General features: G+C 44.6%; 2 protein-coding genes and 1 long non-coding RNA gene across 5 annotated transcripts in view; 1 reads left to right on the plus strand and 2 right to left on the minus strand.

Annotated features, from left to right (window-relative positions):
• git1 (G protein-coupled receptor kinase interacting ArfGAP 1) lies at positions 1-23032 on the plus strand. Of its 3 annotated transcripts, XM_030107962.1 has the most exons (21): positions 1-407; positions 3953-4086; positions 4845-4957; positions 7213-7318; positions 8110-8196; positions 8324-8454; positions 8545-8639; positions 8741-8783; positions 9449-9475; positions 10217-10265; positions 10749-10821; positions 11417-11514; positions 12426-12537; positions 12946-13070; positions 13966-14118; positions 15141-15482; positions 16692-16763; positions 17447-17523; positions 17743-17919; positions 19193-19256; positions 19341-22705. In XM_030107962.1, the coding sequence occupies exons 1-21, from the start codon at positions 356-358 to the stop codon at positions 19554-19556; spliced, it is 2346 nt and encodes a 781-aa protein (XP_029963822.1). In that variant the 5' UTR covers positions 1-355; the 3' UTR covers positions 19557-22705. The 3 variants fall into 3 exon arrangements, with proteins under 3 accessions (XP_029963822.1, XP_029963823.1, XP_029963824.1); XM_030107963.1 differs by lacking the exon at positions 15141-15482 and having other exon boundaries at positions 3-407; positions 19341-23032; XM_030107964.1 differs by lacking the exons at positions 9449-9475; positions 15141-15482 and having other exon boundaries at positions 4-407; positions 19341-23032.
• Positions 22662-25042, minus strand: part of LOC115400233 (uncharacterized) — an 11494-nt gene continuing 9113 nt past the window's right edge. The window contains exon 3 of the long non-coding RNA XR_003932785.1: positions 22662-22735. This is a non-coding gene — a long non-coding RNA (uncharacterized LOC115400233). The remainder of the gene's footprint in view (positions 22736-25042) is intronic.
• Positions 24009-25042, minus strand: part of tp53i13 (tumor protein p53 inducible protein 13) — a 5109-nt gene continuing 4075 nt past the window's right edge. The window contains exon 9 of the mRNA XM_030107965.1: positions 24009-24916. Coding sequence (XP_029963825.1) covers positions 24810-24916 — 107 coding nt within the window. The 3' untranslated portion in view covers positions 24009-24809. The remainder of the gene's footprint in view (positions 24917-25042) is intronic.

Below are 25042 nucleotides of genomic sequence, written 5' to 3' on the forward strand. Positions count from 1 at the left end.
TGTGCGGACTGACAGGTGGAGAGCTGCCGTCTCTCGGCGGATCGGAGGCAATGCAGCGGGCTCATCCACACTGGAGATTCATCCCCACCGTTTAACCATGTCCACATAACTTACAGTTGGACTGCACTTGTGGACGAGAGGCGAAGAGAACGCAGGGAAAATAAAAACCAAACAAACAAAACGGGAAATTCAGCCGACAGCTGGCCGGGAAAGCCGAACACACCGCCCGGCTTCCGGGGATTGAGGGGCCGAGTCGGTTGACGGCAGACGTCGGTCGGTAGCGCGGTGGAGGAAAGACGGGCGAATATTCACATCTTTCGCCGACATCCACCTCTCCGTTCCAGCCACTTTCGACATGTCCAGAAAGCTACAGAGGACAGAAGTCTGCGCCGACTGCAGTGCGCCAGGTGAGGAGGAGGAGGGGGGGAACAAACCAAAAAAAAAAAAAAAGAGAGAGGAAAAAGGACTGTTGTGGTGGAACAATAAGTGCGGAGGGGCTACGTGCTGGGAGGACAGGGCCGGGGTGGCTGTCACTGTCAGCGGGTCCGCAGGGCAGGAAAATGGCCAGGCGTCGTTTAGGCCGCAAATAAACAGTGAAAAATAGGCGTGTTACCACAACGGGGAATATGTGGAGCTAACAGCTGCTCAACGTCAACTCATTGAGCAGATTAATGTGTGCATTCCTTAGAGCAGGCCCATATGCAATGAATCAAAGTTTATTTGTTGCAGCGGCAGATATTTGTGTCAGATTTATTCAGATTTTCTGCTTCCGGAGACGTTTGTTTTGATTTTCGTCACCGGGACAGACTTCTTAACACATTAGCTTAGCTCGGCTAGCAAGCTGGCGATTTTGATTCACTGTGCAGCGGGATGAATTTAAAGCTTTTAGTCGAGGCCAGACGTCCCAAAATACGATGTCCCACTTATATCGAGAGAGCGGTGTGTTATAAAAACGCTTGTCTGTGGGTTTTGGGAGTTTGTGTGCACAGTAGAGCTAGCTTAGCTAGAGGGTTAGCCACAGTGGCTAACTTTTGCTAAACGACAAGTTAGTGGCAGCTAACGCGTCAAAGACCCAGTCAGTAGTTGTAACAGCGTCTGGTGTTAGTCTGTGCTGTTTGTTGAAAACCTGGTTTAATGAAAGATCTGCCACTTCACAACATATTCATTGAACACGCTTTGCAATAGAAATAATCTTTACTGCTTCAGGATATTAGGGTGTCATCTTATCATAGATCAATTAAATTGATCCAAAATGCAAAATCCACCTGCCAGCATAAAGAGCGATGCATGATCCACACATTGTGCAGGTTGTCTGTCCAAACATACCTTGGGTCAGTTTTGTTCCCACATGAGCTTGAAAGGAGGTGGTGTAATCACAGCAACCTCATACTCACCTCCCTTGCCCCGTGGCAGATGTAGCCTCACATGCACTCATGTTTAGTTTGAAGCCCATGATCATTGGTGATCTGTGAGTCCTGCGTTCATTCATGTGTACATGGAGAACAACAGCTGCTCTCATCACAGCTGTTCTCCTCATAACTGTGTTTCTGTTTCCAAATGTTGAAGACAGTGTTCATTGCTAAGTGCTCAAATCCTTACCAGTGATTTAGGATTTGAAGCTATTCCCCTGCTCTCTCTGTAGTCTCTACTTTAAAGTTTCAGCAATGCTTAATTTCTTTAGTGTTCTCAATAGCTTTCATAAGTTACAATGTGCTTTGGTTTACACACATTCTTATAAAACCAGCAAACAGAATATTTCTGCTGCATCAAGAGTTGTGGTTTAGTCTGAAGACACTAGTCTATTCACACAGATCTCTGCAGACAAAGAGTTTATTTACTATCATCATTGCTTACTTGTTGTCAGCATACCTGCTTCAAGCTGTGTCTATTCCTTCTACTATCGCCAGCTCTCTGCATGCAGCCCCTCCTTACGACGACATGCGCACACATGCAGCGTGAACTGCAAAATGCTGACCTAGCCACTGGTGACAGGCCACCTCCCTGCCACCCAGCTTTGTGTCATGCTTGGGGATAACTCGATGGCATGCCTACAAAGGACGACTGATACGTCCACTACTTGCCAAGCCTCTGGAGGCTTTCATGTCACACCAGGGCAATCTGCACAGTTTATAGCAACATCGAATCATCTTGTCATCAGTGTAAACTGAGTGCAAATGTAAGTTAGAGTAGCTTTACAGTTGTGTTGAATTTGTAGATCATGCAAGGTTCTTGTTGATGTGGTGGCTTGCGTTTAGTTGAAGCAGAGTATCGAATTCAGCCAAATGAAAAACTGTGTGTGATGTAAGTGAACAAGCAAAATTAACATTTTAGTGCTGCTCATGATTTCCAGTAAACTGAGAACTTAGTAGATGCTATTTCAGCAGGAGGTTTCTAAACATTAGATGTGATTACTCATCATTGCACATCTTGTGTGCTGGCTTAAGTGACACTTTCACAAATAGCTGTCGATACCGAATTCAGGCAAATTCAGCCATACTGAAGGATCTGGCCAATATAGCATTGCTAATAGTCTATCCAGGTCTAATAGCTTAATGGTGTAGCCTCATATTGATCCAGCGGGCCCAGCAGATAGCCTAGCCTGTGGGAGTTTTTATATTTATTACACAGATTAAGGAATTAAATTGCTGCAGTCCAGCTTTACAGCCCACGGGCTACTGTTCTAAACTAGGCTATAGCTCTTCTCAAAAACCATTGCGCATTTACTGTTACTTTTTCTGCTGGCAGAAAAGACTTAGAGCATGTCGGTTCATCAGATGATGGACTATTTTAGCTTCATTAATACCATAAACCCAGACGGTTTTATCCGAGCTCAGCAGTGAGTAATACAAACAGTGGATGTGTGTGTTTGTGCGTGAACGATCTGCCTGCAGGACACGTGCAGATATTTGTTTTGATATTGCAGACTGTGTTGGTTGTGAGCCGCTCGTCACATAGGCACCCTGAGGGCATAAACATGACCCAGACTCTGACTAGTCTGTCAGTGGTTGTAGACTGGCGTTGGCCTTGGTGCTTCCACTCTCTTCCTCATGTCATTCATACTCATTTGTGAGTCGACGTTGAGTTCAGATGATTGTCTCGATAGAAGAATACAGATGAGCTTGATCAAATCATACGCCTAAATATATGGGTTGCATCTCTTTGAGATCATTTGTGTATATTGTTGTAATATAATCTTGTTCTATTCACATTAAGGTTGACATTATTCATTTCTCTGTGGTGGAATTGTCGTTGAACTGTCAGTTATTATTGCTTGATTTAATTTTTCCTAATTGCCCCATTTCTTCATTTGACTCATAATCAGGAGAATTCTGGAACAATTGTTAACAGTTTTGTGGTTCCACAGCTGTTTGAATTATCACACAGATGAATGTGTTAAGCCAAACAGCATATTTCTTTTTACAAAATATGCACACGGTTTGGGTGAAAGAGTCTGCCTCAATCCGTCCATCTTCTATAGTACTTCAGCCAAATGATCCCAGCAGCAATATGTTGGAATGCAAGACACACCTGGAACAGGTCTCTCCTCCATGACACCACACAGGGACAAACGCTAGATTCACATTTACAGTCATTTCAGAATCTTGAATTGATTTGAAATGCATATTTTGTCATCTGGAGAAAGCCCATTGACATGAACACATGGGTAGAACATACTGAACACAGAAAAAAACCACAGACCTGAATCTGGACACACTGTACTGCTATTTGGTCCTTTTAGAGCTCCACTGCTACCTTCAGTTTATTAAGCTATAAATACAACGTGTGTTTTCTGTGAACCTAATGAAGCCTGAGCTGAGTAGCTGTGCAGGTGTAGCAGTTATGTTCTATATATGTGCTGATTGGCCATTTTATTTGACGCTGATGATGTAATTGAATGGTTTGATGAAACTTCAATGCAATGCTCATCACTGTGTCCCTGTTTGTCTGCCAGACCCGGGCTGGACTAGTATCAACCGTGGAGTCCTTATCTGTGACGAATGCTGTTCAGTCCACCGCAGCTTAGGCCGCCATATCTCCATAGTCAAGCACCTGAGGCACAGTGGATGGCCTCCCGCACTACTGCAGGTAAGGCTCGGCAGTGGAGACCAGACAAAATGAAATACCTCAGGTATGGTACCCGAAGCTCAGGATAGGGCCACAGAAGCAGGAAGGGAAACAGAACTCTGACTCAGCACAGATAATGTAAATATGTATCCGCAGTTTGTTTATTTCATTTTCTGCAGGAGTGGACTTTTGGATTAAATATTAGATGTTGCAGATCAGTATCAATGATGTAAGCTTTTGAGCTTTGAGACAAATTTTAAAAGGGGTCCGAGACTTTGACACGTGGAACTAATTTCTGTCTGAGCTTCACATCACAAGTGATGTGCTGCATCTCTCCCCACCCGACCCCCCTCCTGCCTTCTGCTCACTTCATAACCCTGCAGAACACAGCAAGGTGAATAATTGGGGCTGCTAAGTCAAGGTCGATATTGTCTCTGCTGTTGAGACGGCTGCATACCAGAATCCCACCTGCTTACCTCTTCAGAAAATAAGACAGGTCAACTGACCTTACTCCCCTTGTCTATTAAACACTCAAACCTGGCACACCCGACAGGATTGAATATTAGTGGGTTTCCAGGACATTGTGGAAACCACTTCATCGTTGACTTAGATCCTGTGTTTCAGTAAATATAAAATGAGAGCGGGTGTTTCTGTCAGCTAGTTTTGATTCTACATTATTACACAGTGGATGGATTTCTGTTTAGCAAAACATAGTTGTAGATGCAAGCAGATATCATGAGTCACTGTCTCTGTGTGTTTTGTGTGTCCTTGTGCCTCAGATGGTTCAGACCTTGGCCAGTAACGGGGCCAACTCCATATGGGAACACAGCCTCCTCGACCCCGCTCAGGTGCAGAGCGGTCGACGGAAACCAAACCCTCAGGACAAGGTCCAGTAAGTGTCCTGCCTGCAGCCTCACAACACACAGCAACACTAACATCGGCGTAGGAAAAGGGCTGAACGATATGGCCCACAAATCATTTCACAATATATATTTTTTTTTTTTTCACAAAATAGCAGTATACGACATCAACTCTTTTTTTTTTTTCAAAATGAAATTTGACCATAAATAAAAATCTGTGTCAGACTCACCTACCAACTGCATTAATATTTTCATGCTAAAAGATATATTGATATATATGATGTATTTCTTAATTTCAAGTTCTCAAGCTTAAACTATAAATGTCTATTACTGTGTAAATTTTGATATGTCACTCGGCAATAAATCAGACATTTTAAAACTGTCTCACATTCGATAAATGTTCCACACTTTAAAATTGTGAAACATAATTTTACCTGTGTTAGGCGAGTTACTTAAAAAAAAAATAGCTCTAGTTACGAGTTGCTTTTTCAAAAAAGCAACTTAGTAACTTTGTTGCAATATTTTAAAAGTAACTAATTACTGGGCAAATTAACTGTTGCATTACATAGAAGTGATTAAATATGTCAAAGAATTTAGATCTCCTCTTAATGGAAGTATAAGATGCATATGCATGTTCAATTATTTATTATAAGACTGAATATATGATTGAAGAGATAAATGGACACCTGACAGAATAAATTACAAACAGGAAATGCTACATTAATCTAAATTATTCAAATGTTTGTGTTTGATGAAATGAGACAAGATACCAGTCAGATTTGATCTATAGCTGTAGATGGCATTTCTACATTTGTAAAAGAATAATGAAACACAATAGATGTCTGTCAATAAATGTCTGTACTTCCATTTAAAAGCTGCCTTTGAATGATCAGGGTTCTGGATGGCCGTATCTCCATCCGCTCTGCCCTGTCATGTTTGTGCGCTCACTGCAGGGGTGTTTGTATGTTGAGACTTGGCCAGTTTTACCTCTGGTTGGTTTAGTATTACAGCGATGATTGTTTCATCTTGCTCCAGCCTTTGGAGTCATCGTTAGCTCTTAAAAAAATAGCAGAAAAAAAAAACACGCCAAAATTTGTACAACTGAAATCTCGTAGCAAAAATCGGTGCTGTTAATTCTGAGCGTAATAAGATGAGTGACATGAGTTGTGACACGGTGGCAATATGCTTCCTTTCTGTACACAAACTTGATGCTCCGCTGGACTCAGGAGGAGGAAATACCAAGCCGAAAGCAGTGAGTTATTGTAACAGAACTGAGTCGGATTAATCATTAGTAACATTAGCAGTCCAAACATTAGCATGTGTCGCATCTTGCTGCTACTGCACTGTTTGAAAACTTGCTATGCCTCCATTCCAGCCACGTGATCAGCTCATGTTTGAGTGGCTCTAATTGTCACTGACTATTTGTATTATCTGTTAAAACATGGACGAATGCAATCTATCAAAGTCCATCGGCCATATTTCACATGTGTATTGACATATGAAAGTTATTTCATGATGCATACCTACATATAAGTGATTGTGCTTTCATTACCTCAGTCCAGCCAAACAGTTTTCTTTCAGTGTCGGATCACGTTCCAAATGACTCATGTTGTTCTCTGTCAGAAGCCTTTGTGAAAGTTGTAGTGCACGGAGGGGCTTAAATGTAACCATGAAACGGTCATAAGATCAGGTATTGGAAATGAAGGAGAGGTTCCACAAATCTCAAGCTAAACTGTCTCTAGCTTGGTAAAACACGTTACATTATTCATCAAGTTTGTGTCTTTATTACGCGAACACTAATAAATAAGCAGAAGCTGTCACTCCTTGCTCAATGTGGAGATCAATTTATTCTCACCAGATGCAATTGGCTTCGCAGTGTCTGTAATTGTGCAGTAAAATGAGAAACAAATAGATTCTCGCCTTGCTCATAAACCTCGGTACTGTTTGTGTCTAACCGTTTACTGAAGATAAGAGTGTGGGTGGACTGTTTTTTTGTGATTTTTCACCCAGTACACAGGATCAAACGGAGACGGGGAGAAGTGAAATCAAAGCACTAACTTCTCGCTGAAAATACAGATCACCTCATCTTGTTGTGTCATGTTTCAGATCCCACACAGACTCCTGTTTTTTGTTTTTTTTTTTATTTGAATGCTCGTGCACAGTTTGGAGTGGCCATGAAATGGAGGCTCAATGAATATTGAGGACAGCAGCACAGTGTAGTGGGGTTTGGCTGTTTTCTGTTGATCTGGATTTTTTGCTAAGCATCTTACCTTCTCCTCCTGCGCAGCCCCACTAAGTCAGAGTTCATCAGAGCCAAATACCAGATGCTGGCATTTGTGCACAAGCTGCCCTGCCGCGATGACGATGGCGTCACTACAAAGGATCTCAGTAAGGTGAGTGTGGAGAGAAGATTTCCTCATGCTGCCATTGTTCATTGTACATTTTTAGAAAGGAAAATGTAACATAAATGAAATTCTGTTTTGCCCAAGATACGTGTGGAATTCAGCTCATCCTAAACCAGCCCATGATTCATTCATTCTGCTGCAGGCCTGCTCAACAGCATTAATGAAAGTTTAGAAATCACACAGTTTGTTGAGAAATACATTTTGTAAAACAGTTATTTGACACTCTGCCACCAGATACGACATAAAAGCTAATTTCTTATTTCAAATCAGAATTTCCTGCTGTGTGGATCTGCAATTTCCTTCTCCACATTTCCGGCCACACTTTCTTTGACGGTGTGATACAGTGTGCCTCAGCGCTATGCTGTCAAAGAAACTGGAGAAGTATTCTCATTTCTGTGCCCAAATATAACTCCGTGGTACACAACTGAGGTGTAAAATGTTATGAGTTGGGATTAATTGGCCTACACGGACACAGCTAGACTGTGGAGCAGCCTATTCAAACACAAGGGCTGCTTCACTTTTAAATGTCAGCGTCGCACATAAACACACACGTGTGCACTCGCCTAAAGACGCACATCCACTCTCCGTCATAAAACCCCCTGGCAGGAAGTGATCTGAATGACGCAGCAGGATGTAATAATGATCTCTAATGCTGTGGAGCTCCACTGGGCTAATAAGGGATTTCTGCTTGTTTCTGTTTCCACAATCTTGCCACCCCCCCCCTTACCTCTTCTCTTTCTCTGTTGTTGTTTTTTTTTCTCTCTCTCTTTCTCTAATAGCAACTTCATTCAAGTGTGCGAACAGGGAGTTTAGAGACGTGTCTTCGGCTCTTGTCCCTCGGTGCTCAGGCCAACTTCTTCCACCCGGTCAGGAAAAAGGAAACGACCTCACTTGCTGACTCACTACAGCCAGCAAATTAGCCATGCAGTTCATTCATTCTTTTCACACTAAGCATGCTCTTTTAAACAATGTCCATGTGTCTGTATCCACCAGGAGAAAGGCACCACGCCGCTACATGTGGCAGCCAAGGCGGGACAGATCTTACAGGCCGAGCTGCTGGTCGTGTACGGCGCAGACCCTGGAGCGCCTGACATCAATGGACGCACGCCTATGGATTATGCTCGGTACTCTCCGTTGATTATGAAATTTGCATTGAATTGTATCTTTAAAATAGGTCAACGTAGATCTAAATGTTATTGATTTGTGTTTTCCAGGCAGGCGGGACATATAGAGCTGGCAGAACGCTTGGTAGAGTGTCAGTATGAACTGACGGACCGGCTAGCGTTCTACTTGTGCGGCCGTCGTCCAGGTAACTCGTGGAGAACCCACTGCTGTGTGGAGAAGTTTGACCGCTCAGCTCTGTGACAAGCATTTAAAGCCCTCCTTCTCTCCTCCCTCTCCTCGTCTCAGACCACAAGAATGGACATTATATCATTCCTCAGATGGCTGACAGGTATGCACCATGTGGTGATTTTTGTGCGTTGAATTGACTCTGAGCCCGTCGTTGATTGCATGGCGTTATTCGATTGCATGATTAAACTGTATTAGTGTCCCTGCAGCTCCCTACTTTGCCATACTGCTGTGACTACTTCATTTCCTTGTCTCTCCTTGGCATGGATTCAGTGGTCCTGATGTAGGGCTCTGACCACAGGGTGGCGCCATACTGTGCATTCACCCCACCCATAAAGAAAGTCTGGCATATTTTCAAAGCTGGCTGTTTAATGTAAATTCAGATAACTCCTCTGAGTTAAATACTTGAAGTGTGCTTAAACTGCAGATTCCAGAGATGCAGTTGTGCACGGCCAGGATGTGGTAAATCATGACTTGGCACAGCTTCTCTTGAGTATTTGATGGGTGCTGAGCTTTCCCAGCTGAGTATCAAAAAGTCCACTCTGAAATGCACACGATACGTGAATCAACCAAGTGCACGTCGAAACGGATCTTGTTTCTCAGCTGCCATCTAACTCCACTCACGCCTGCTCTGGTCTGGTGAATGGCTCCTCTTGAAAATAACAACTAAAGCTGTTTTGATGTGGCTTCTCTTCCCCTTCTTTCTGTTTCTTGCTTTCTCTCACTCAATTTCTGTTTTCTCCATTTCGCTGCGCTTGGTGGAGCCAGAGCTCGTCCTAAGTGCCCGACACAGAGGTATCTTTACTTTCCTTGTTCCTTTTTTTTCCCAGAATCTCCTCCTCCATTTCACACATCTCTCTCTCTCTCCGTCTCTCTCTGTCTCTCTCTCTATCTCTCTCTCTCTCGCTGCAACCCAGTGTCTTGGTGTTTTGAGTGTTTCACTATTCTTTACTGCAATTCTTTTCTTGACTAGTGACACTGATGGGATAATTTTTTTTTCCAGCATTGTACTGTAAGGCTGTAGTAATAATAGAATAAGGTATAGAACTAATTAGTTCCATTTATTCTAATTTTTAACACATATGTAAGCAGCAGATACTATTGGCTTATACGTATTGCCGTTTGTTAAATTTAGTGTTTGTAAAGTAACAATTTAAACTAGTTGGTGAAGATGTTGAGGCATAAATGATCTCTCTTTCTGTTGATCTGTGCACTGATGCCTGAGCTTTCTGTAGATCATCACCCGAAAGAAACATTTTTGACAGGCATAATTTGCTGATTTTCCACAATTTTGAGTTGCCACCAGCAGTCATTATTCGAACAAGCTGTCTTGGTCTGACACCCAGTGCATCCCACCTCAATGTAGCTGCAATCTCCTCTCCCTCTTCCTACCAAAACACCCCTTTATCCCTTCCTCCTCACCACTCGCTGCAGTCTCTGTCTCCATTTCTTCCACCCACCCTTTTCCTGTGCGTGTCTGTGTGACTGTATCTGTGCTGCCTGTCTGACTGTCACCTTCTGTGCTTCATTTAATAGTCTGGACCTCTCAGAATTAGCCAAGGCTGCCAAGAAGAAGCTCCAAGCGGTGAGATCCACACATCCTATTGAACATCTCCTTGCAGTCAGCATCAAAGAATTACATTTAGGAGACAGCATCTTTGGTCTTCCTAAAAATCTTCCAGTGAAAAGATGTGATTCGGTTTCAAAAAGATTCCATTGGACTAAAACCGGTTGAAACAGATTTTTTGTTTGTTCCAAACTAAAGTAATGTTTGTTTTCTCCCCCGACCGGCTGCTAATCTCCACATAATGGCGGTAGTTCAGAATCCGTTGATCATTCATCAGTGTTTGGAGGGCTTAACTCCTAAGTCCTGACAGCATGTTTGTTAAAAATAAATAAGTGTTCATAGAGAATCAGAATGTATCAAAAACAATATAAAACACCTTTTACCAGGGTGACAGCCCATTTCCTTTCAGACAGATCTTTGCTTTTGCTGTCATGTGTATGTCTGTGGACGGATAAAACCTGTTACTCTTTCTGGGGCTCAGTGTATTTGTTTGCTTTACAGCTCAACAACCGGCTGTTCGAAGAATTAGCCATGGATGTCTACGACGAGGTGGATCGACGGGAGAACGATGCAGGTGAGCCTCGTGTTCATTTATATTGGGGGAAAAAAACTTAATGTTGGACAAAAGTAGAAAGCGCAAAGAGTAGAAAATTAAACTTCTCAGACTAAAATAAGCATTAATGCGATTGAGGGTGAGTTTTGAAGGACAGAGGGAGGAGGAAAGGAAAAGACTCTGTGCAATGGAGGCCAAATGTTGCGAGTGAGGGAGGAGGAGAGTCCAAGTGAGGAAGTGCCTCGCATATTCTTCAGTCTCTCCTCCTCCTCTCTTTTTTTTCCTTTTTCCTTTTCTTCTCTTCCTTCCCTTCAGTAACAGCAACAGTCAAATTGTGCTTTTTGACAGAAGCACTGCAGGTAAGTGGCAGAGATAAACACACACACGGTGATAACTTGGGAGACAAGCGTACTAAAAGATGAAATGAATGTTTTTTGATATATTGCACAGTTCTCGCTGTTCGGTTTGTCTCTCTGTGTGTCTGTAGGTGGATGGACACGCTGTTTGATGTGGGCGGCTGCGCATGTCCTCGTCAAAATGACCTTGTTGCTTTAAGACACACTCACGCACACAAATACTCACAGATCTATTCTCTCCGCTCTGTTTTTGTCTCCAGTGTGGCTTACGACCCAGAACCACAGCACTCTGGTAACAGAACGCAGCGCCGTCCCTTTCCTACCGGTCAATCCTGAATACTCGGCCACGCGCAACCAGGTAAACACACTACACACACTTTCATGTTGATCACTCTGAGGAGGACAGCCACATGTGAAATTTAGGATGTTTAGTTTTTTTTTAATTTGTAGAGAGAAAAAGAATCTCTAAGACAAGCTGAAACCTCCTGATATCTGAGACAGACTGCAGATTGTTTCCGTTTCAGGCGAAGCTGTGAAAGAGTGTGAAATTAACAGGGGATATACTTCAGCTGTGAGAAAGCGTAATCCTCTCCCCTTTGCCTCCTCCCCTCTTTTCCCTCTCTCTGTGTGTGAGAGAGAGAAATCCCATATGTCCTCTCACACAGTTGCTCCTCATCTGTGTGGCTCAGTGGTGTAAGCGCTGACTTTTAACTCAATCATCCACACAGAAGGAAGAAGAAAAAAGACCCACATCGCCACGTTTGCTCTACACCGATTGGCCAGTTCTCTGTGGTCAGCAGCTATCTATTTATGGTGGAAAACAGAGCAAAAACCAAACACGTGTCTGGGGTTGAACCTTTTACCTCATTTGTCCTCGAGAGTGGGGCGTTATTAATAGAATAGCTTGTCAAGTAATTCTACTCTGGCTTTTGAGGTCAGGGCTACTTTTTATTTTCTATACAAATGCCTGCACTTTCGCTTATTTGTACAGTTTGTCTTTCTTCTGCACATGTAAGTGTGAGCACAGTTTTGGGGTGTGTGTGTGTGTGTGTGTATGTTCGTGTTCCAAGTATGACTGTGTTTTTCCAAAGCACATGGTCGTTGACCACAGTCATCACACAGGCAATGAGCCGCTGACTGTGGGCTGCATTGTATCGGCGCTCCGCGCAGCTCATGACAGAACGTGCTGAATTGTAGACACAGTCATGCCACTGCACGCACGTGTCTAAAGAACACAAAGCCCTACCTCTTGACTCGTCTCTCCCCCAGGGCCGTCAGAAGCTCGCCCGTTTCAATGCCCGGGAGTTCGCCACGCTCATCATCGACATCCTCAGTGACGCCAAAAGGAGACAGCAGGGAAAAGGTCTCAGCAGCCCGACAGGTGAGATGAGGAGGGAGGAGTGGAGACATTAAACCTGATGCCCTTAAAGCATAAATAGCAATGCCATGCCATTTACTCTAAGTACAGATATGAGAGTAGCGCAGTCTATTTATTGAATTTACTTTATATTTTTATGTACAACAAGAAGCTTTAAAGCTTTAGAGGACGTGATTATAGCTGCGAGCTTCAGTAGCTTGCAAAGAAACCAGCCCAGCAGTTCATTCCAGAGAAGGAGAAAGCCTTTTTAGGATTTATTGTTAGTGTTAAATCTACACGAGCCCATGCCAAATCCACACTGACTTTTAAGATTTGTGCAGCAGGAAAGAAAGTAGTTGAAATCAGTCATCAGTGTTATTAGATTGAGCCTCGTCCAAAACATAAAACTGGGAAGCTTTCCTCTTTCTCCAGATGCTTTGGACCTGGGCATCGACGACGACCAGCATGACTACGACAGTGTAGCCTCTGACGAGGACACGGACAGTGAGCTGACCACCCAGAACAACAACAACACGCAGCGCAGCAACCGTGCAAAGGTAAGGTCCTTATCACAAGACAATGCTCTGTCTGGATACTTGCTCTGAAATATTCATCTCCTTGATTATTTGAAGACGTATTCATTCAGTGACATCTTTCCTACAAAGCCCTCTTTAATCACTACTTCTCCCAGCATGCTTTGGGGGAAGTGGCCACAGTCACATAGCTCCTGAGTGACATCACCCGCTATTCTGGGTCCTCATTAGAGAGGCATTGTTCATGCAGAGAAAGACTGTGTGTAATGGGAGGGAAGGGATGGAGGGAGAGGAAGAAATGACGTGGGAGTGGCAGAAAGGACAAAAGTAAACAACTGTTAAACCAGCACTCCGGTTTCTTTGTGTTGTACTGATTTAACTTACTACAAAAAAACCTCAGCAAGTCTGAAGACCCACTCCCCTCGCTGTGTGAGTTGATATGTGCATTTGGTTTTTGTAAGACTGGCAAATTATGTGGTGTTCTAATAAGAAGAGATAAAATGAAATGAATAGGTGAAATATGAACAGAACTGCAGAGATTATATTAGAAGGGATGCGTTACAGGGATTTTGGTTTTTGGGAGTGGTAGACTGCTGAATTTGAGTGCGAGGGTCGCAGGAAGTGGGGGAGGCTGGTGCATTGCGAGCGAGAACTGAGGCTCCACTGTCAGTGTGTGTGATTCTGAGTACCAGCCAGCTCTTTCTCTCACACAGCTGTAAGCTCTGTTTCTACACAGCTTCTTAAAAAGGCATTGATTCATGCTGTAAATCCTCACAGCACCTCCATATCCAAATGCGCAAATTACATACTGCTCACTGCATAATGGTTTCATTTTGAAGCGGATCCTATATGAGCTGGATTACGCCGCACTGATGACACTGATGTTTGTCCACCTGCCCGCCGTGTCTTATCGATCCAGAGCATGGACTCGTCAGACCTGTCAGACGGCCCCATCACCCTGCAGGAGTATCTGGAGGTGAAGAAGGCTCTGGCCTCTTCAGAAGCCAAGGTGCAACAGCTGATGAAAGTCAACAACAACCTGAGCGAGGAGCTCCGGCGGCTCCAGAAGGAGGTACGAAGGGAGAGACGGCCGCTGAGGAGTCAGGCAAATGGAGGCTCAGGTTTATCACTCAGTCACAGCGGAGCAGGAATGTGGAGGAAAACGCTGACGGGGATAGTTTTGACATTTCATTTTGAATTATTCATTCTTATCAATGATAATGAAAAGCAGCACAGCGACAGAGAAGGGAGAGCAGATGATGCTCAAACTGTTTCTGTGAAAAGTAAACGTGAAAGCCTTGATCAGAGATTGAAATATAGAATCTGATGGAGGACGATGACTTGAAAGTGCTGCATATTAAATGACACACAAGACAAGTGAAGAATGGTGGAATGGTGAGGAGACAATTGAAGATATTAACAACTTTCCTAGTACTTTTTTTTTCTGACAGGGTGTCATTTCCTCCACTGCTTCAGCTGGAAGATATATTTGGTGACAGCTTTCCATTGTTATGTAAAAGACAGCGCCATCCTCATGAGAAAGTTATTCTGATTTTACTGCCATTTGAGGTTCATTTTTGATAGTGCTCATCTGTTCCTCGTCACGTCTTGTGGTTTCCTCTTGAGTCGTCTTCATTAGTGTAATGTGTTCATTAGTGGCCGTCACTGTCGGTGTACGTGACCCATTTCTTGTCACCACACAAATGTTTCCATCAACATTTTAGTCAAACAAACAGCGGCACAACACCTACAGGCACACCACTAATAAAGAACTTTAAAATTTTGTGGTAGAAAACAGTCTCCTATCCCCGTGTTGACCCTTGAACGTGTCACAGGTGTACATGTGCAGGTTTGTACCGTGGCTTCTGCCCCTTGCCTCAAAACTAATCTCCTCATATTGAAGTGTGACCATCTCATATCCCATCCATCCCCAGTTCTTAGGCGAGCGAAGCCCTGTTTGTACCAAACCTGTGATTATGGATGTTTGTTTATGACCATTCAGTTGACCCGCCCTCCCCTCCTTTCCCTTCAACCTCCCCATGTTTTTCCCTCCATCCTCTTGCCCCCTCCTGCTCCCTTGCTCCTCTCCTGTAGATCACCCGGATGCAGACAGAGAACAGTGCGCTACGGGGAGGCCAGCAGGCTGGGGGGGCAGCTGGCCATGGGGTCGGGGGTCCTGGTGGAGGAGGAGGAGGAGGACACTGGCCAGAGGGTGGGATGCGGGTGGGAATTGGAGGAGGGGGTGGGTTTGGACCAGGAGCTGATCCCCCGGGGCTCTCGGTGCCGTCCTCGGTCGCCCCCCACTCCCACCCCCACCGGAGGGAACGTCAGGCCTTCTCAATGTACCTACCAGGGGCCGCCCCTGGCCCCACGGCCCACGGTCCCCCAGCCCTGGACTCCCTGGCAGCCCGCCTGCAGCCCCTCAACACACCCAGCGTAAGTTAGAACCCCCCTCATCCTTTCCGGCCCCGTTCCACTTCCCACTGTTCTTTCGGTGGCCTCGATTGGCCCGATTAAAGGATGACAGTCCAATCCGAAGATTTCAAAATTTCCCTCTCTTCCCCTGCATCTCAGTTCCCGATCCTTCTCTGTGAAAGGTCCGCTTGTGCACAATCCTTCATTCAAATGTCAAAATCTTGCGGTGTGTTCAGATGTGGCCTGACCTTTCATTGTGCTTTTAGCTTCATAAATGAAATGCATAAGTGTGACCTTAAGGAGAAAGATGGAGAAAAGCAACCAGTTCTTTCACCTCCTCTATTGCCTGTCGACGTCTCCGACGCTCTGCTCTCTAGCCTGCCGTGCACCCTTTAACCTGTGACATTTTCAGCCCTTTTGACCTCCCAGTTAGCTTCCCTGCTGCTGGACTGCTGCTTATTCTGGAGATGCTGGGATCACACACACTTGCATGCATGTGCATACACTCACACTCAAACATAGGGGATGCACAAACATGTTTTTCCCAGGAAGGTTTCATTCACAGCAGACATCCAGGTGGTCAGTTCAGCTGCTGCAGCGACATAGAGCTACAGTACACAAACCCAACCCGTCATTACTGCAGTCAGCCTGACTCGGTATCGTGAAGACCCCCTGCGGAGGATACAGTGTAGAGTCACTCATCTCCATTCAAAGATTTACCTGTTTGTCTGTTTTCTTTCTGTCTGTCTGTCTGTCTCTTCACCTGTCTGTCCTTTGCTCACTGCAGTGCAGCCGTGCATCCTCTGGATGTAAGCATTCTGTCTGTCGTTGCATTGCCATTTCAGCTGCTGCGTAGCCGCACTCGATCACTTCTGCTTACTATGCACTGTAGTGTACCAGATCAGCAGTAGTGTCGAGTATGTGAGTAGTGACTATTTTAGCTGCTTTGATATTTACAAAGAAATCTCCATATAGTTTAGTTGGCGGTTTTCTTAGTTGTATTGTAATAAAACCAGAGGCATGTAGTCTTGATGGGATGGTGCTTGACCTGCTGAGTCAGACTGGAAACAGTCTCACTGACTCCATCTTGTGTTTCTCCGGTTTACCGTAGCCTTTCTTCTCTCTGTTCCCCACTGTCTGTTTTTTCCTGATCATTTCATCATCCATCCCTCTCTGTTATGACTGCTTCCCCATCCTCTGCCTTTGTCCTCGTCCATCTCCCCTCGCTAGGTAAGGAAGGGTGGTCCGGCGCCGTACGGAGGTCAGCATCTGTCCGGATCCACGGAGATGGGCAGATACATGGTGAGCTGCTGCAGTTCTTCCATTCAGTTCCTTCAGGAAGTTAGGGTTATTTGTGTCAATGTTTATCTGAAGGTTTCCCAGAAAAGCTGAATAGCCCTGAAACCCTGACTCCTCACCCTGCATTTCCTGGACAAAATATTTAGATTTCTTTATTCCGTCTGAGTTCACAGTGGATTGAAATCTAATTCTTAACTGTGTTAACATGTTTGTTTTTAAGGCTTAAATGCATGCTGTGGACAAACAGACTAGAGGTGGCTGATCATTTCATTCCATCAATGAAAAAGTCAAGCCAATTGTGCTTCAATTCAAGCTAAACTAAAAGCTTAAAAGTAAATAGAGCTGAAAATGCAGTACAGCATTTTATTTCTTTTTTAATGAAGGCAGGATTGGAACCATCTTACAGGTTTCTTGGTGCTTTTTCAAAATGTTTGGTGCATAAAAACAAAGTATTTCTAGCAGTCCATTCTCTGGGAAGAGAATGAAAGCTTGGTCCAGACCTGAGCGGTCATCATGTAGTCGGTATCACAGCTTTATAGACCAGCAGTAGTACAAGTGAATAGATCTTTGCCTGCAAATCATGAATTTAAGTGGAAACAAATGTTTTTTGGAAGGATTCATCCATGAGGCTGCAGCAGAGTTGTGTGTGACAATTGAAGTGATTCGTGCTGTGCTTTTCTGTCCAGGTCCCTAAAGCAGAGAAGCACGGCAGTGGCACAGACAGTGACTATGACAACACACAAACATACGAGTTTTCACTAAGGTAAGACGCAAACATGTCCACTTCCTGCCTGTGTTAAAGAAGTTTCATTAGTGATAGTTTTTCCCCTTAAAACCAAAAGAAGAGGTTACTGATCCCCTTTCACAGGTTTTAATGAGCAGGCAGTCCTGGTAAAAACACATGCAGTGCTGAGACCGTTTGACTTCACCTGTGACTGTCACTTCTGATGGAGGGTGTTAATAAAACCTTCCTCTCTTCCAGTATGGGTCGCAGCAGTGAGGAGGAGGGCCGTGGAGAGTCTGAGGAGGGAGGCGGTGGGGAGCCGGGGGAGCCAGACCCCACCCTACCCTGCACAGAAGACGTCATACTGAAGACCGAGCAGGTGACCAAGAACATCCAGGAGCTTCTCAGGGCCGCTCAGGAGTTCAAGCATGACAGGTAGGTGGACACCCCCCCCCCACCCCAGACGATTGTTTTAAAGGAGGAAAGTTCTGATTCGTGACTAATAAGGGACGACTCTGCTAATTGCAAAAACTGAAATTATAGGAACATCGAAAACCTTTTGTGTAGTCTCTTGTTTAAAATATTGTCAGAATATATACAACCAAGTAGGGATGTTCGATACCACTTTCTTTCAGACCGATACCAAATACGAGTACTTCATCTTCAGTACTCACCGATACGCATACCGATACTTTTGATACATAAAATTTAAAATAATGCAATGACAGATCATTTTTGAAAAATTACTTTTATTTCTAAAAAAAAAAAAAAAAAGGCAGCACAGCCACTGTTTAAGTCAAAAATAATAGTCTGAAAAATAAAACAAACAAATCTTTGAGCTTTACTTCAGTTTCTCGGTCTTCTGCAGAGTTAGCCGTCGAGTTGGCTGCAGGAGGTTTTTTTTTTTGTTTTTTTGTTTTTTTGTTTTTTTCCCCAGCACAACTGCATCAGCATCTCATCCACATGTTTCGCTCTGAGGTGTTTCAACAAATTACTAGTGGTAAATGAACAACATTGCGCACCTCCTCTAGCAATTTTAGCACTGCAGAGTTAGCATTCTGCAAAGCTCGGCTCATTTTCACTTATATAAAAGAATTTCCACACCGGCGAAGTTTTGGTGAGACGAGCAGCCAGTTCTCACGGATTCCTGTTGTCTCTGCACTGGATGTGACACATGGAGAAGTCAGCCCGCTGCGCTGTAGCGCCAACTCCCGGAGAGGAGGGCTTCTTCCTCTTTCATGTGTAACGGCAGCTGGCATCCCATTCGGTTGCACTACCGCCATCTGCTGGTGAGGAGGGCTTACTATGCATGGGATTTTCTTGCCTTGAGTATCGACGGCTGGTATCGGCAGCCTTCAGCCTTCACGAGTACTCGACACTTTGAAATAAGGCCAGTATCGGCCTGATACCGATACCTGGTATCGGTACTCGCACATCCCTACAACCAAGTGTTACAGAACATCAATCAAATGATTCAATTTTTATGTATTTTTATTTATATGTTTTATATTTTACTATGTAAAGTTATTACTACTGGTACCACAAGGAGTGGAATCACTGTTTTCCTGCAACAAGAGACCAGAGAAGCTGGTATCTGATGTGAGGAATGGTCATAGTTAACATTGCTGTTATGAGGGTCACAGTAAAGGACCATTTCAGAACATCATCCATGTGCTTTTTTCAATGTGCGGTTTATTTCTCTCCTCAGCTTCGTTCCGTGTTCTGAGAAGATTCATTCGGCTGTTACTGAGATGGCCTCACTCTTCCCGAAAGTAAGTGGCCCCTTCTTCCCTTGGCCAGTGTGGAGGAAGTTGTCGTTCTCCTGTTGACCTGCGATCATCTGTGTGTGTCTGCAGCGCCCAGCGTTGGACGCGGTGCACTGCTCCCTCCGCCTGCTGGCCTCCAGTGCCTCCCGGCTGCAGGTGGAGTGCCGCAAGGCGGCGCCCTCGGAGCCCGGGGCCCCCGCGGTGGACTACCAGCTCCTCACTCAGCAGGTCATCCAGTGCGCCTACGACATCGCCAAGGCCGCCAAGCAACTGGTCACCATCACCACCCGTGAGAAGAAACAGTGACCCGGGAAGTGACGGAGGAGGAAGAGGAGGGCGAGAGGAAGGATCAGTGCATGGCTGGGTTTACAAGGGACGGGACGGAGCTCTGAGGGACGTGAGGACGCTACACCTGGGGGTCGGAGCGACTCTGTGGCCGCCAGGAAGACAAGACAAGTTTGGAATATGCATGGGAGAGAATCAGAAAGCAACAACACTTGATTGTTTTGATACAAACACTACAGAGAAAAGAGGCCGAGGCGATGGAAGAGAACGCGGGGGAGGAGGAGTGGGAGGATCCAACGTGGGAACTCCAGCCTGCAGCAGCTCGAAGTGCAGGGATCAGATGTGGATAATGAGGCGCTTTAACTCTGACAGGCGCTCAACAGATACGACGGAGCTGTACAGTCAACCGGGTCCAGAGCCGTTCCTGCTACATATTTATTTTCAGCCTTTCTGTTTTAATTTAACCACATAGAGAAGGGGGAGGGGGTCATGATGTAGAGTTTGCTTCAAGAGAATTCAGACCAAGTGTGACGTCCCCTCCATCGCTGTGTCTCGTTTGGATCCTGAACCCCCCCTCCACCTCTCTGAGCAGGCTGCCCCCACCCCACCCCACCCCACCCACCCTCTCTGATGCTTCCACCTGGGTCTACTTTTATGAAGGGCCTCCAGCTTTTCCTCCAACTGGTTACCCCACCCTCACCCCCTCCACCCTCTTCTGTTATCGGTGGTACACAGCATGATCTGGCATGTTTTCTTTTCTTTCTTCCTCTCTCTTTTTTTCCTCCATTTGAATATGCAGATCAGCCTGATTTGCACCTCCTGAGGACAAAATATCTTTTTTTTTTCTTTTTTTTTTTACTGACTTTAAAACAAACGAAACACTTACACTGGAATAATTGTGATTTATTATTGTTTATCATGCCGATTGTTTTGTTTTGTTTTTTTTGTATTGATAATTTTACTGACTGTTGATTTTAACTGTTGATGTACGTTTATTTCATTGTCTCGAATATGATTCTCATATAGCAGCATAGGGAGGCAGGTGGGACTACGTGTCAACCTCTTACTGGGATTCAAGTGCACACACACATACACACACACACACACACACACTAAACAAACCTGTGAAGCGGTCCTCGACATTTCTCAGCGCTTGGTTAAGGAGTTGTTTTTCATGTTTTGATTTGTCGCCAGGCCAAGGGGTTGATCAGTGGATCAGAATCCTCTCTTCCTGCATCCTCAGTTATTTCTTCTTTTTTAATGTTTGATTTATCGTACAGTTTGCCTCATTTCTCAGAGCCAGTGGAGTCATCTCAGAATCCTGATTTCTCTTGTGCCAAGCAGCATAATACAGACATTTGTTCCCAGTGTGACTGTGAGGAGGAATGAACTCCCCCAAGTCTTGCTCAGGAGTGATACGTACTTCACGTGACTCGGGTGGTTTTGTAACTATTAGCTGTCGACTGCATGCGTGCTGACTGGCAGGTATCGAGCCGAACCGAGGTGATCTGTGGTAAACGCCAGGCCCGTCAACCTGGAACATGGTCAGATATTCCCGCTTTTTTTTTTTTTCTTCTCCCCCCCCGCCTCGAGTGTGCTTGAAGTATCACTTCCTCCTCTCAGGCTTGTCCGGCAAGCACAATCAAACCAGTGTGCTTTTTTTTTCTTCTTCTTCTTCTTTTTCCTCTCCTTCGCGGCCTGCTGATCTCGGGCCTCAGTGAGTTGCCACTTGTAGTTCTCTGTCTAGAACCTCTGCCAGCATTAGACAGCTTCAGGAACAAAGGTATTTTTGTCGCTCTGTTGAGAAGCTAGCGCAGTTAGCCTCCCGAACACCGAAGCCGTGCCGAACAAAACGCGGTCCCGTCTCCTCGCTCTGGATGCAGACGGGACCTTAATGCTTTCTAGTTTGAATTGGCTTCTCCAGTAGTACTAAATCTGGTTTTGCTTCTTGTGGCTTTAATGGTTGACTCTGTAATTGTAGTTGGAGGGTTTCTGCACACTACCGACGAAAGTTGAGAACAAACAGCAGTTGGATGTCAGTCTTTTGCCTTCTTTCGCTGCCTTTTTTTTTTTTTTTTTTTTTGCAAGAAGCACAACAGTTCACTATGTGCTGATGAAAGGCGACCTTTGACACTTTCTCCATGTTTTTGCCCCGATCGCGACGTGAGATCTCCGGCTTCTTCTCAGTTTTTTTTTTTTTTTTTAATACACGTAGCTGCACACGTCGCCGTTGGGGCGGGGGACAAAAGTTGGGATTGTGCGTCCAGTTGTGTCTGGAAGACTCTAGAAATGTATCATGGTTTGATATTGAATGCCTTTGCACATCGTCATCGTCATCTCCTGTTTGACTGCTGAAATACTTCAACACACACACACACACACACACACACACACACACACACACACACACACACACACACACACACACAATGTACGCGGGGGCCAGTAGAAAAGCTCGTCCCTTCAATCATGGTAGCCCAACTTTTTAGTATAGAGCCATATATTATATATATGATCATATATTTTCATGCTATGTTTAAGCTATATGTTAGGGTTATGTTTGCGAGATATTTATGTCAATTTGTTGGCCTAACTGGGCTTCAGGCTACAAGATCCGCTCGCCAAATCTTCATTCAGCTCTCAAGTCTTGACACCTGATGTACTTGTTGGAAGTTTTCAAGTGTTGTATGGTTACGCTGTGGTGTTCCCTTCCTATGTGGGCGGTCATAACGTCCACGGTAACGATCCACGGGACGCAGGGACCCCGGAACGACCCGTCAGTCCAGGTGATTACTCAGCAGCGTGGTCTCAGTTGCACTATTTCCAAACACCAGCTGGGTGAAGTAGGATCTGCGTCGTGTACTGCACTCTCCCCAAAGGCCTCACTTCAAGTACATTAGGTGCAGGATGCAGGATTTGATTTGGGATTGTGGGTGGGGGAAAACTGGGAGAACAGTCTGAAGCACACTTTAGCTCAACACTACAGTCATCTCAAAGCGGCAGGAGGGGGGGGTCTCAAACGCACACGGCCCCGGCCCTCCTTCCCCGAGTTAGCAGACACTACGTAGGGTGCCTCTAGCGTGAATGTTTTATGCTTCTGTCGGTTTTCTCCTCAATCTCGAAAGACTTTCTACTCGAAATATGTCTGGGATTTAGCACATCAGACACACACACACACACAGACATACACACACACACACCTTGAACTTATCAGTTGGACCAAGTCGTGCACAAGTACAAACATCAAACTTACAGCCAAACTGACAGACACACTCTTGTGATTCTTATCCAGGACGGGACACTGTGGCTGTGCTGTCGCTGCTCCTGTGTCTCTTCACAGATCCACACTTTGGGAGATGGGTGACGGGAGAGTTATCTTTTAACAGAAGACGTTAAAAACTGTATAAAGTAGAGAAACAATGACTTAAAAAGGTCAATCGTAATGGAAACTCATAAGCTGTACATTTGTAATAAAATAATAAAACAATTTAATTGTCCCGGGTCTGTCGCCACGTGGGTGATTCTTATGATTTGCAGTGTTTGCTGTTCCACGGTGTGCACGGTACGTATTTTAAGTCAAGTGATTAACCTACAAGCTGCACGTAGGTCTGTTTGATGCTCTTTGTTTTACATTGAAACACCATCCATGTCACTTACAAACATGAATACACACTTCTACTCTTTTGATCTGCAGGGGGAACTGATGTTTTGAGTTTTTTGTTAAAAATGCTGTCATGTGCTAAACGTTTGCGATTTATACTCACTGAATATTTTTTCTTTGTTTAAAGGGCAACTGTCTGAGGTGAAGAAAGCCTTTGCTGCTGCAGGGATTCACCAGACTGAGATCAGGTGACCTGGGGACACTGCCCACATTTCCTCGTGTTAGTAAACCCTCAGTCCTTGTACATTGGACATTCAACACACCACAGTAGAGTTACAGTTAATGAAAATAATTTTCCATGTCGATTGTTCTACTTGTGGTGTTGGATTGTCTTTGTGACCACATTCTTGACCGGTACGAAGGGACTTGCTCTTCTGCATAGTTTCCCGGTACTTGCATCAGAGGTTGGTCACCGGGGCGGGAGCCACGAGGCGGTTTAGTGGTTAATGCTCCTGCCACACAGTGAGGAAATACCTGGTTTTCTCTCACAGTTCTGTAAGATGCATTTGAGATTAACTCTTTAATTTGAATCAGGACAAACCCAACAGGATTTAGTCCAAAAAGGTTCATTGGTCTTCCAAGTTATAATCCAAAAACAAAGGTTCTTTTCCAAAGACCAGATTGGTATTTAGTTATTTACCTGACGGTTTCGGCAGCTGTCAGCTGTCTTCTTCAGAGTGTTCACGTGACAAACACTCTGAAGAAGACAGCTGACAGCTGCCGAAACCGTCAGGTATATAATTAAATACCAATCTGGTCTTTGGAAAAGAACCTTTGTTTTTGTGTTTTTGGACCAACAGGATTTAATTTACTTTTTTTTTTTTTTTGGGGGGGGGGGGGGTCTGCTATGCTATGCTTGTTAAAACAATGCAACTGACAGTGAATGAAACGGGGAGAGCAGATACTTTTTATTGGAAAATGAAAGTTAGTGGTCACTTTGACTTCGTCACACTTCGCAAGGTAACGACTGTGTATTTATCTGTGATGGAGTGTTACCCATCCATCATGTCAGTATAAGGTGGGATTGATGTTTGAGTTGATGGTAACCAGTTTGCAGTTTTGATGCTATAAATTTAAAAACCCACAGCGGGGGTTTTTTTTTTCTTCCATTCTTTACTAAAACCTCGTGAACACATTCATTCAGAAATGCATACCTTGCAGATCGCTGCTTACAACAGCAACCTACATGTTTACAGATTAAAGCCCCACAAGTATGAATATGATATGAATATAAAACTGTTTCAGAAAACCAAATGGGAAGATGTGATGTTTATGAGTAGAAGGCTTTCTTAACTTCACTTTAACAGAATTATTTTCTTTTTTTTTTTCCTTTTTGCCATGGCCAGGGAGCAACAGCTCCAATCTGAGATTACTTTTGGCATCCTAACCACAAGATGTAACAGATCTTTTAGCTTCTGCAGAACATGATCGTCAGAGCACAACATGTCAGCTCTGGTCCAGCTTTGTCAAACAGCATACAGGTACAGAATAAAGGACAGTTTGTTTTTATACACAAATCACACTTTCCAACTTTGGATCCACGCTCCTCCGCCTCTGCGTGCGCACAGTCCAGGCTGTTTCCCAGCAGTTGTGGAAATGTTTAATTTATCTACTTATGCGTGTTCGTCTGAGCTTGAGGAGCTCGGCAGGAGAACGCATTCCTGCCTCCGGCTCCTTTTCCTCCTCCTCTTGGCTATCCGCAACCTCCTGCGGATCACATCTGCAAAACGAGATCATGAATGAGGATAAAATAAAGAGGGGAACTGAAGACAAAGGTCATCACTAAATAATTGGTGTTTTTATCTAAAAGTGAGCATCAGACTCTCAAAAAACTCAATGATCCTAA

Source organism: Salarias fasciatus, chromosome 14 (assembly GCF_902148845.1).
Source record: "Salarias fasciatus chromosome 14, fSalaFa1.1, whole genome shotgun sequence".
NCBI lineage: Eukaryota > Metazoa > Chordata > Actinopteri > Blenniiformes > Blenniidae > Salarias > Salarias fasciatus.